The 12,287-nt window shown below is 42.8% G+C and overlaps 1 protein-coding gene across 1 annotated transcript in view; it reads left to right on the top strand.

Moving 5' to 3' along the window:
• Positions 1 to 1,459: 1,459 nt before the first annotated feature.
• The window catches only part of Teh1 (tipE homolog 1 phospholipid transfer protein), a 108,941-nt gene continuing 98,113 nt past the window's right edge, over positions 1,460 to 12,287 (top strand). Inside the window, exons 1-2 of the mRNA XM_076321686.1 lie at positions 1,460 to 2,006; positions 7,023 to 7,356. Coding sequence (XP_076177801.1) covers positions 1,460 to 2,006; positions 7,023 to 7,356 — 881 coding nt within the window. The remainder of the gene's footprint in view (positions 2,007 to 7,022; positions 7,357 to 12,287) is intronic.

Genomic DNA, 12,287 nt, shown 5'->3' with positions numbered 1-12,287 from the left:
GCAACGGTTATCGATCGATCATCGACTTCGTTAGGCAGGGGGATACCGCGTAAATGATTGTGCTCGTTGGGTCGATTTCACGAGCAACTCGGTGAAGGAAAGAACGAACGAGAGAAACGAGTCGCTAGCTTGGGGAATATCGTAGATATGTGGTGCGCGAATTATCAGAATCGTAAGAGCAACCAATCGGTCCTCCGTAGATCGAAACGTACTGTGCTTTGCTAAGAAAAACCGGCGTAAAAAATATTTCCGATCGGCCTGAGGTGTTTCCAACAGTGGGTGAATCCAACGGGCCTAACTTGACGTACGATTTCGGCAACGATTCATCGAGTGTCGTCGATTTCGCGATAGAGTTCAGTGACAAGTTTAACGGAGGGTTCGTTCGACGGCGCGTTTAGCGCAAAAGATAACGAGCCGCAAACTTTTCCATAAGGATCGGAAGATCGACTCCGAGCACCGTCGAGATGCTCTATGCACGGCATCGTGACTACAGCTGAAAGGTCGTGATCGATCGACTTGCTTCGATGGCCTAAAAGAACTTTAAACGTGCAAGGTCGTTATGCATAGCAGTTAAAACGGGGACGCTGTAAAGTGGAAAGGAGTCGAGCGAGGAGTTTCGTCCGTCTAGAACGAATCGGGCCGTTCCGCGGGAACAATTTCCGAGGCCTACCCGACCTATTTGCCCGAACAGAACACAGTAGCGTCTCAACGAAACGGGAACCCTCCTCGAGACAGTCCAGATGACGCGATAGCGGAATCCGCTGATCCGCGCGATGTCGTGTCAAGGACATACCAAGAAACGGGAACGTACCGGCACTAACGAAATGTGTCACGCCGAACGCGGGACCTGCCTCGAATTCTTACAGGGTTTCCACGAGACTACGGAGAGACGATCGTGTCCGACCAGACCACGATAACGGAGGATCGTTTACCGCGACCGAGATCGTCTTGGATCGATCAGTTCGCTTCGAAAGCCTATCGGTGATTTCGCAACGATACATCGAAATCGTAGAACGGACGCATCGTTACGCCTCGACGACGTATTTTCCCAGAGATTACCACGGAGATTTCCTAAACGGTCCACGAACGAAAGATTCGCTCCATAAATAAGTATCACCGGTTACTGGAGAGTTCCTCGTCGATTGTTCATCCCGGTTAACCGCCCGACGAGGGAACAGAAGATTCGGAGTCAGACGTCGCGAGACGCGTTCGCTAAATGAGATCCTCGAAGAAAGGAGTCGATCAAACGGCCCAGAAAGCTATCCCTGTCCCGTGCAAGAGGAACCTCGTCAGTCGACCTCGCTACCGACCCAGCCTCTGACCCCGAGTCAGCACACAAAGCAGCCCCGCCAGCACTCGATGAGTCCTAGCGAAGATAAGCATCCTCGAGCACTCTCGATCGTTCGCCTCGAAAGCCTGAGGAAGCTCCGGTTGGCACCTCTCTGAGAGCGGTTGGGTGATGCGCGGGAGCAGTTCCGAGCTCCTGCTGGAGGCGAGCTGCGTCCAGTGTCAGAGCGATCATCACAGCCAGCATAGGCATCAGCAGCATCAGCAGAACGAGAAGCACGACTTCCAGGAGCGAGAGCTACGTCGTCGCAAACTGTTGGAGCTCGGGTTCGGCGCTTCGCGGCGCCGACCGCCACGGCGTACCTGCCGTCAGCGGTTCAACTTCTACGCCACCTCGGCGTTGGCCTTCGTCGCGACGTCTGGCGGGGCGGCGCTACTTTTCCTGGTGCCCCTCTACGTCGATCCGGCGATCAGCACTTTGGCCGCCGATTTCTCGCCGGAGCCGGTCATCTGCACCACATCCAGGCGCGAGGAGATCTACGGTTTGTTCAACTGCACATGGAGCTCGTGCCGGGAGGGATGCACCAGTGACGTTTACAGGTGTACCCATATATACGTCACGTACACACCATGGAGCAACACCAGTATGAACAACGACACCGGAGGTAGAGAGGGTCCCGCGAACTCAACCGGCGTCGCGCACACCTCGACCACTCCGGGTAAGAATACCAATCACTCGTCAGCATTCGGTTCGATTCTCGCACATTCGAATTTTCCTTATCGTTCGTCAACTATTTCTCCAACGTCCCGAACTTAACCGTTCAGAGTACGTTTATACGAGGACGTTGGACGTGTACGGACGTGTGCGCCACGATTGACAGCTGGTGATTCTCAGCGTCGGAACGTCGATTTTGACGATTATCGCGGCGTCGATCGCCGCGAGAGACTTCTTTCTCGTTGTTGAAACTCGCTCCGCGAAACTGGTGACGTTCGGTGCTCGTGTATTGTCGCACAGTTGAAAGCTTGGAATTCTTCCGGCGTGTTCGGTCGCCGCGATTTTTATCCAAAGATTTGCGTACGCTTCTTGCTCCGGCGAACGGGATCTATCCGGAGAAATAAAAACCGTGGAAGCTTCGAAGAACGATATCACACCATCGGAACGAATTTTCACGGGGTACTGAACCGTTCCTTGTATGCATTCTTTCGTGTTTCGTGGAAGTTTATCGGGACAGGAATTTCGAAACGAAAGAAAAAAATGTTTTCGGTCGATGTTTAAGTCGGTGAATGTTTTGAACGATTCCGTAGAGCGAACCAGGCATGGAAATTATTTCAATTGAATTATCGAATTGAATATTAGCGAAACAGTTACACGATCCTTCTTCATTCGAAAACGACGCGCGTTTTATTTCATAAAATATCGACGAGCTCGACTACAACCAAGGAAGATAATTCTATCCAGAAATCATGCTCGTAATGCTTTTTCTTCGTGTAATTAGACGATTACCCACGAACGCAATGACTGTGCTCAGCGTAGCTTAATTTCGACGATAAAAAAGAAATTGATATTTTCCGTGTTGCACAGCCGTTAACCACGTCGTGAAAATTTTCTTCCTGTTCCGTGTTTAAACGGAATCATTTCGGAGTATTTCTAAGGAAGGTTATTGCTTGACAAATTTGTTTACTGGACACGAGCTGTTTCACGCTCGGGCATTACGTCGTTCCTCGTAACAGCGATCATGATTGCATTTACAAGACCGAGAAGGTCTTAGGAAGGGTCAGATATTGATAGTTTACCGTTCTATCGTTCCGTTTTTCAAGATGAATCGAAGAGTCGTTCAATTGCATGAAAATAAACATCGGTCTATTTGCATACACTGTACGAATGGATAAATAATTTCTCTCAAAGTCAAGCCCTGTACGTTGATCTTAATCAGTGACAGTCGATATCGGTGACGGAAAAACATGCGAGTTTCGACGCACGTGTAAATTAAATCGTTCACAGCTACGTTTGTGTGTGTTTATAAATACGTGACGGATTTAACGTTTAAAAATGGTAAAACGAGTCATACGAACGTATGTCGTACGTAACCTTGTTTACGAGTCGTAGCAAGTTTTGCGTTATTGTATCCTTCGATGAGCCGAGCTAACAGAATTTCGTTCCACTGTTTACAAACAGTACACGACACTGTTCGATCTTCTTGACGATTCTGTATGTACTATCTCATAACGTTTCGTGAGTAAGTCGTTTCGGTTCGTTCTCTGGGTAACAGCCTTACGTGTCGAGCTACTCTATTATAATTGCGAAATCGATGGGTTTAACCATACGTGTGTTTTACTTGCGACATCAGCTGAAATCCATAGTTTATAGAACGGTTACTCACGATATTGAAACACTCCGCTAAGCGATTGAACAAAGTTTTCAGCGCGTTCGAACAACGATATAAAAAATCGATGATTCGCAAACGTTTTTAAAACGCGAGCAATACGTTTCTTTTTAACGTGTGCTTTTATAGGCAATCTCTTTGCCAATGTAAGCAGATACAGGTTATTAAAACACAAAACTCGTAACTTGAAAACAAGGTCAAGTGGGACATATGTTTGTACGAACTTGTTTTATCGTTTTCTAAATACTAAAGCCATCCCTGAAGTAGGTTTCACATATTACAAGACACCCTGCGGAGTGACAGGAGACAACAGGAGGTCTCGTCATATCATCTTCTAGCCCATCCTAATACCCTTCATCGCCATTATACAGGGTGAGTCGTGCAATTTGCTCGGATCGTATCTATCTTACGGTCGAGAACGGAGGAAATTGATAGAGTTAGAAGTTGAATTATTTAATAACGTCTACGTATCTACGGCATCGCTTTCTTTCACGAGTGCAACTTTACTGTCGTTTTTAACAGAATCGTACGCTCATCTTACGTAAATGTTACGTAATTCTGCGTATAAAAAGTGTACGGTCGCACGTTCGAAAAATGAATACTTTAAGAAGTACGAAGAGGAAGGAAACTAGTCCGAAACCAGTATCAATTTTTCTTCTTTGTTATTGATCCCGCACAAAACCTTTTTTCTCTTCCTTTCGGAGATGTATTTTCATATCTGTTTCATTCTTTTTCGTTAATCGGTGTTTGTTCTTTATCACGTTTATCGAGGAGGAGCCGAACGATACAGGTTCGAAATGTTTAAAATATATTTGTATTCAAATCGATGCTTGTTTCGAATTACATTTTTCTTCTTTATCGGACTCACGCAACATCTCGCAGTTTATTATCCAATACTCGATTTGCGGGAGATATTTCGAGTTTTTAAATTTTGTATATTTTACGGTGATCGTTAAATATTTACAAACTTGTAACGGTGGAACGTCAAAGCATATTTCTTGAATAAAAAATGTACGAATATAAATGTATCGGATAAATTTAAAATATCCCCCAAAGTAGTCATTTTTCGAATATTTTACACTGTACATTTTATGTATAGAAATAATGTACAGTATCGATTTCTCGAACAAAAAATGTATAATTCGATTCGAAGAAGAGAACGATGCAGTTGCATCGGTGGCAAAAGTAAAAGTTACGGTTCAAGATCTTTTTATACTACTTTTCTTCGTTGGCAACCATAAGAGAGATACGATGGAATCAAATTGCGCGACACACCCTGTATATTGTTGAATACGTAAACACATTATCGTCAGGTCACATGAGCGCACGAAACTTCCAAATCCGTGAAGTCACTTGTAGGATACGTACTCGTGCCGTCGGTTTATGCAATGTTGCATAATCTCTCGTTTCTGAATCTCCGTTTATAGTTTCGCATGTTGTTTACCGAATATTTCAATCTTTATACCAATAACATTCCATACTGCATTGTACTCTGTACACGAACGCTCTTTCTACGAGCAATTTTTTTATTAATGGGTCACGATTTGCCATTCACGGCCTACGAGAGTGTGTTTCAACGCGAACGAAATACGCATAAGGCCTTGGACGATTATGGTACACACTCGGTGATGATAGTGTGTCTCCCAGCAATTTAACCTAAGGATTGAAAGTAGGCGCGCGGAGGTTCAGTAGACTCCCGCTGGAATACATTGTGTGCTGTTGCCGGATATCGATTGGATATTTTCTAATTAAATCGTTTACACGACAAAGATAGGAACAAATGGTATTTGTTCGTAATTACAAAGGAAAAACAAGTTTGACCATCGTACGTCTACTCTTTTTGTTCTTCGATGTAACAGTGTGTACAGCGTATTTCAAAACATGCGGGCATAACTTCACAAGCGAATCCAGCGTATTAAAATAAGAAGAATAAAATTTATGTAAACATACGCTCGATCTGACCTTATTCCTCTAGTCGTTTTTGTTTTCCAGTGATTCTTATTATTGTTGTATACGTTTTTATTACATACGTTGAGATACCTCGATTGAGCATTCGAAAGACTTGCCAGCGAATTCGAACAATACTTGGTATTTTTGAACGGATGAAAAGATCTATATACGATAAGACGTTTAGAAGCAATCGAATCGAAGATGTCCACTTCGAACAATTTATGCGAAGATGGTCGAATAACTGGTATAATACAAATATAGCTGTACCTTAGAAACAAGGTCATATAAAAAATACGTTTCTACGAACTTCTTTTTCTTATTCTAGAATATTGAATTTGTCTCTGAGGTTATATCCACGTGTTCTGAAATATCTTATAACGTTACAATAAACGATTCTTAACGCACGAAAAAATTTTCACGAGTACTTGACGTGTACAGGAATATGTGTACAAACATTGAAATCGATAAATCCGATACTTTTGTCAACATTAATGCGCAAAAGAAGTCACAAGTAAATTTCTTTAGACCGGACTATCCCTTTTTTAACAAGGAGAAAGGTCAGCATTGATCCTCAACGATTTTAATGACATTTGGTAGGGTTATAGAATCACGTGTATAATTATAATTATAACCGTGTATGACCAGTCGGTTACGAAAGCGATAAGTGTAAAGTTTGGAAAAGTTACTCAGTCTGGTCTACTCGAATAATATAGAATTCCAACTAACAGTAACTATAACCCAACTATAACCATACGATGTTCTAATTAATCGTTAAAAACTAATAAAGTACAACAAAATTACCAAAAAAAAAATACACTCGGGATTGAACTAGAGACAAAATATCAATATTTGTCTGGAAGCTCTCTACTATACCTAAACTTTCCACTGATCCTTTTCGCAAACGACTGGTCACCTACTGCCGCAATTCCAATCAAGATTATCGTACACGTGACCCTGTAAGCCTGCAAAATTTCATTAACCCCTTCGCCTGTATATCGTACGATATTCGTGGTAAAGAAATCGAGCCAAACTTAAGAACCACGAATGAACGTTCTCCACATTCGTACGTTCGAGTACATTTTCTCGAAAACGTTAAAAAGAAACCCTTACGTAAAGTCTTCGAAAAGAAAAATTTATCGTGCCCGTGAGAACAGTGAGAGTACTTCGCTGTTGATCACGAGACGCGTTATCGAAACTGAAATCGCACGGGGCGAGTGGTTAAAATCGGTGAGGATCGGTTCCCTTTGGAAAAGTTAAACTGGGAACCAGCCCGATTCGAGCGACCCGTGAGTAATGTGCTTCCGTTTCCACGTTGGTACATTGCTCGACCGATCCAAACACCGTGTACCCGAACACGCCGCTCGATTGTCTTAAAACTCATTAGAAACGTTGTTTGAACAGTGCCGACGCCAGGTGACGTCGAGGCGGCGCTCCTGGTGAACATCAAAGGGTGCGGCTACCCGCCGATCGTCGACTGCGACAACTTCACCCGCGAATTGGGCTACGAGGGCGCGAAGTTCCCCTGCCATTACAGCCGCGTGAACGGCAGCATAGTGATGGCGAACTATAACCGCGAGGCTCAGGTCACCACCATCATACACTTCTTTGCGGCGCCGTTCGTAGTGACTCTCGCGACCAGCGTCGCTCTGTGTGTGATGCACTGTGACTGTAGGTGCAGTCCGCCACCTCGGCATTCGTCGCGTGGGATCAGGAGAGCCAGGGGTAACGATCTCAGGTAACGTTTAACGATATTCAAAACCGCGACGCGCGCTCAATCTTTACGAGACATGCCGTTTCGAGCCTCTGGAGATGCATCGAACAACCGGGATCGATCCCGCGGTGTCGCGAGACTCGTACGCGAATGCCTTCCTTTCTTTTTCTTTTTTTTCTCTTTATAATTCATCAAAGGCGTTCATTCTTCGTGGATCTCGTTCCTCGCGTTGAATTTACCTCGACCGTGAGAAACGCGAGAAGGTTCTCCGCGGTTCGTTCTCTTCCGTGAGTCCTCACCGCTATCGAAGATCGAGACGGCGAGTTAGCGGTTTCAGGTGGTTTCTTAACCACCGATTTGCCAACAGCGCGTCGAACGTTCTTATAAATGATCACTCGGTCGAGAGTACGCTCGAGAGCTGGAAAGAACGGTCCCGAGAGGTATCACGAGGCGAGGGAAACCTTTCCAATCGTGGTTTGTTCTCTTCTTTGTGTCTTATTCGCTAGTTGCGTATCGGGAAGTCTCCGAGTTTGCACGCTGGACAAGAATCGGGCCAAACGTAAGAACCACGGTTGAGACTGGTCCACGTTCGTATGTTCAAATGTATCTTTTTGAAAATATTAGACAGAAATTCTTGCACAGTGTCTTGAAAAAGATAATTTAGCGTAAGGACAGTGAGAGTCGTGACGGAGCTTGCTGTTGATTATGACAACCGTTATCGAAACTTACATCGTAGGACAAGAGGTTAATATTACTCGAATTGATCTCAAAGAGTGGATCGAGTTATGAAAATTGTATCGATATTCGTGAGAATTTGGCGCAGATTTAGCAACGTCCAAGTGCTACAGAAAAGAAACAAAAGATAAAGAAAGAGTCGAATTTAAGAAAAAAATCTTCATTCTTTTTATCCTTTGTTTCTTCTTTTTCGTGTCGATCGTTCGATACGATTTGTCGATGTACGACGTTCGTTTAGGACGCATCCTAAAGGGTTAGATTCCATGGAAACGTGCATTTTTTAAGTTGCGGTCGTATATCCGTTTTCGTTATTTTCGATTGAAGAAATAAGGAAAAACTTACGATCGCGACGCAAAAAATCGCACGTCTGGCCTTTACACGAGTCGAGACTTTGGATTGGAAATCAATAACAACTGGTTCTGAACTGGTTGGTGTTTCGATCGTACGAATTTTCTGTCTCGAGAGTAAAATTTGCGCGTCGACGACAAAAGTTACAAGCTTTTCCCGATTTGAACGAGAATGTGCTCTCAATGACACGCGGATCGGTTAATTTTTTAAATATTTTCGTCGCGTTCGATCGATTACGTAGACGCGCTCTAATTGTAGCTTTCTCGGCAATAAACGGAAATTTGAATTTCTAGAGAACGAGTAGCTACGTTCGTTGCCTTTATAAGAGACGCAACAGAGTTTATATTCAACCACGGGTCAATAGATGATATTCTTTGTAGATCTCGTTCAGTACGCTCTACGAAGAAGGAGTAGAAGTACCAGTAGGACCCATATTCCTTTCAGGACCATACTTTTCAGCTCCCGACTCTACTAACTGTGTTCAACGTAGTTGAAATTCGACGATTGTACGAAAATCGGTGCTTTATGCAGCTTTGGAAAGTTAATTATCGATGGTTATATATCTATGAGAATATATCTATATATTCTCTCTAATAAACGAAGCAACGGTCATAAATAACTTATCGAGCCTAACAGACCTATGTCAGGCTTCTCCGATCCATCGAGCCAATTATTTAGAATTTTACAATTTTTATACACTGTTAACTTTGAGATACGTTTTACACGAAATATTAAAAAAACACATTTGTAATCTAACTCCGCGTGTTGTTCAATCGGGTCACAGTTTCAATAGGATTACTCGCAAATACTTCGATATTATCGTCCATGATAATGGACCAAATTATTTTCTAACGACGTCTTCCAGCACTCCGCGTAATTAAATTCCGTTTAGAGTATAATCCAATAAGACACGATTTAAAAGCGCTCCTAACAATTTATAAAATAATTCCACGACGAGATGAATTATTCTGGGCCACGAATAAGGTGCAACTTTAATGCGAGAAACACAAGCTGTGATAATAACCACGCGTTATCTATTTACCGTGTACGGTGGACATTCGACCCTCGATGATCATCGATGACTCCCGATGCGTTCAATTGAGTTCTTCGATCGAAAAATCTAGCTCGAGAAACCATCGAACAGTTTCGTTCGATTAAGCAGATGTAAACGATGCACGGAATCACTTTTAAAAGGTATCGATCGGATCGCTGATAATGATCGAGTACTTCGCGATAATCTTCTGAAACTTTTTCGACCTGGAGTGTTCACTGCGCGATGGTATCGATCATAGGGCAAAGTATCGGAGAAAGATGTCACAACAGTACTGCCCGTTCCGCGTAGAAAAATGTCCAACAACAGGGAATAATTTTCTTTAGCGGTAATTGAAAAGAATGTCGATCGTTTTCTGACGTTCAATTATCGACAAAGTCAGATTTTCTGTACGAGGGTTGTCTATTACGACAACCGACGTTCGACGATATTCTACAACTGTGAATTGAAAAAAATCGATCCCTTTGCTATTTCCTCTTTCGCAGAATGTAAAATAGATGGAAAATACTCGCGTAATTTTATTAATACAGAAATAGCAATGGCCTTGGAGTATTCGAGACATCTTCATTTATAAGGAATTCGCGTCCACTATGCGATGTTCTCCTTGAAATCCTTTGTCTTTCATCTGAAATACCTTCTTATAGTGTCTTAATAAATTCGATAACATCTGCGTGGATTCGTTGAAAATTGAACGTCCTGTATATAATTTACGTTAGCTGTCGTCCGACGCGTGAAAGGTCCTGGTTCAAAAATGTTATTTACGACGCTGTGTTAAAATATTATATTCTTTTCTCAAACCAGTGAGAAAGATCACAGATACTTCGTATCTGGACAGTCACTGTGTCAGTGGAGCGTATATTACTTTTATTAAGAGTTTAAGTTGTACAGCTAGATCGAAGGGAGGTGACACAAGATTTACAGGTGTATTCTTCCAGCTCGGAATTGAGAAAAACTTCTTGACAAATATGAGTCTGCAAAACTTACATTTCCGCGGTACAGTTGGTTTGACTTAAACGTAGCCCGTTTACCGCGTCAATTTACTATAACAGTACTTATAATTGAGTTTCCTAACTTTCGTCTCTGTTACGATACTTATCAATTTTTCGTCCATTTCCAACAGGAAATAACTATTCCGTCTCTTGCAACGCACCCCTTACGTTCAATCTCGACACTTCCAACAAGCACGATCGATGAAAAACACGAAGAGAGTATTCGAAGTACATTCGTAAAAATCTGTTCGCGCTGCCAAGATCCATAGTTTGAAAAATTGTATACATTCGATCTCTCTCTCTGCGCCACCGCGGTATATTTAATAACAATGATACGTGCCCCCGTCTTCTATTTTTATCATTCGCGTGCGCCCGTTGTTGTGCAGCATCCGCGAAAAAAGAACACTCGGGTTTCTGTTTTAAAACTCGAGCCTACTCCATTACAGGCCACTGCGTCACCAAGGCCACTTCCAGTATCTTTTGACTTTTCCGAGTACTTTTGGTGCGCGCGTTGCCTTTACTAGTGTCCGAAATAATTCAGCGAAAATAACTAATACACAGGCGCGTGTCTCCATATAAAACCATGCAACAATTGTACAATGCATAAAGCCAGAAAGAGAGAGAGAGAGAGAGAGGGTAAGAGAAAAGGGAGAGAGAGAGAGAGAGAGAGAGAGAGGGCAATGGAACCGCGAAAACCTCGAAGCCCCCTAAAAGACCGGCACGCTCTTGATTTACACTAAACCCGAGTAACGTAAAAACAACGGGACGAGTAGAGCACACGCTCGTAAAAGAGCTCCGAGTTGCACGATGCTTCCGTCATGCCAACATCGCGGTATGAAAGAGGTCGCGATTCGAGCCCATGCTCGAGATATGTCCATTTTAAACGTCGCGGCTTGTCACGGCCCCTAGATTCTTATTTTCTTGTCGTGGACCATTTGTTATCTTTATAACGGTTGCTGGCACAACGTTGTGCCGTACTATGGGAATAGATGTTCGCGAGAGAGGCTGGTTGAAACGAGGAACAGTAACCTTGGCGATCGGTACAGGGTGTACACTTTAGAACGTAGGATTGCACGAAAACGATGATATTATTGAATTTCTCTGGATGTTGCATTTTATACGAATGATATTCTCGTTGTTTGCACGGTAATTGGGTCTCTGATCGAACCTAACCTAGATTTAACACAGGCTCGCAACATCGCGGAGGGTACAATATTAAGCGAGTTATAATATCTATGAAATTGTAATTTAGAAAGTTGGTCCGAGACTTACCCAACTCAGACGTTAAGAGTGTTATGGATTAATGTCAGCGAAACTTTACGATCTGAAAGGTTATTGCATTTTTATTCTTTGGTACAATAATTAAGTGTTCGGAGTAAACCTAACTGAAGCTTGGACCAGCACACAGAGTGTAATATTAAAAAAGGTACTAGTTGGAATTATTTGCTATTTTTGACCGATAGTTTAGTAGTTTTGTTTTCGTACGCTTTTATTTCTTAACCTGTATAATAAACGACTGATATCAAAATCTTCTGACTTTTTATCATCAAAAAATGGAGATCGACGCAACGTAAATGTTCTTTTTTTTCCCCGTCCGAGATTCGAGACTGTATGGTGTTCAAAGCGTTGTTAAGACTAGTCACACTAGACAAAAGACTGTAGTATTGTTTCTTTTAATATTCAATCATAATTGTTAAAATTAAAAGAGTGTCGAATTAATAGGTTGTTCAATAAGTTTTGTCGTTCGATGAAACTTATCGAGCAACCTAGTATTATACTGTTCGATAAGTTTTATCGAACGACAGAACTTATCGAACAAGCTAGTATATACA

This window comes from Ptiloglossa arizonensis, chromosome 10 (assembly GCF_051014685.1).
Source record: "Ptiloglossa arizonensis isolate GNS036 chromosome 10, iyPtiAriz1_principal, whole genome shotgun sequence".
Classification (NCBI taxonomy): domain Eukaryota; kingdom Metazoa; phylum Arthropoda; class Insecta; order Hymenoptera; family Colletidae; genus Ptiloglossa; species Ptiloglossa arizonensis.
Note: the sequence above shows the minus strand (reverse complement) of the source record. Positions and strands in the feature narration are given on the sequence as shown.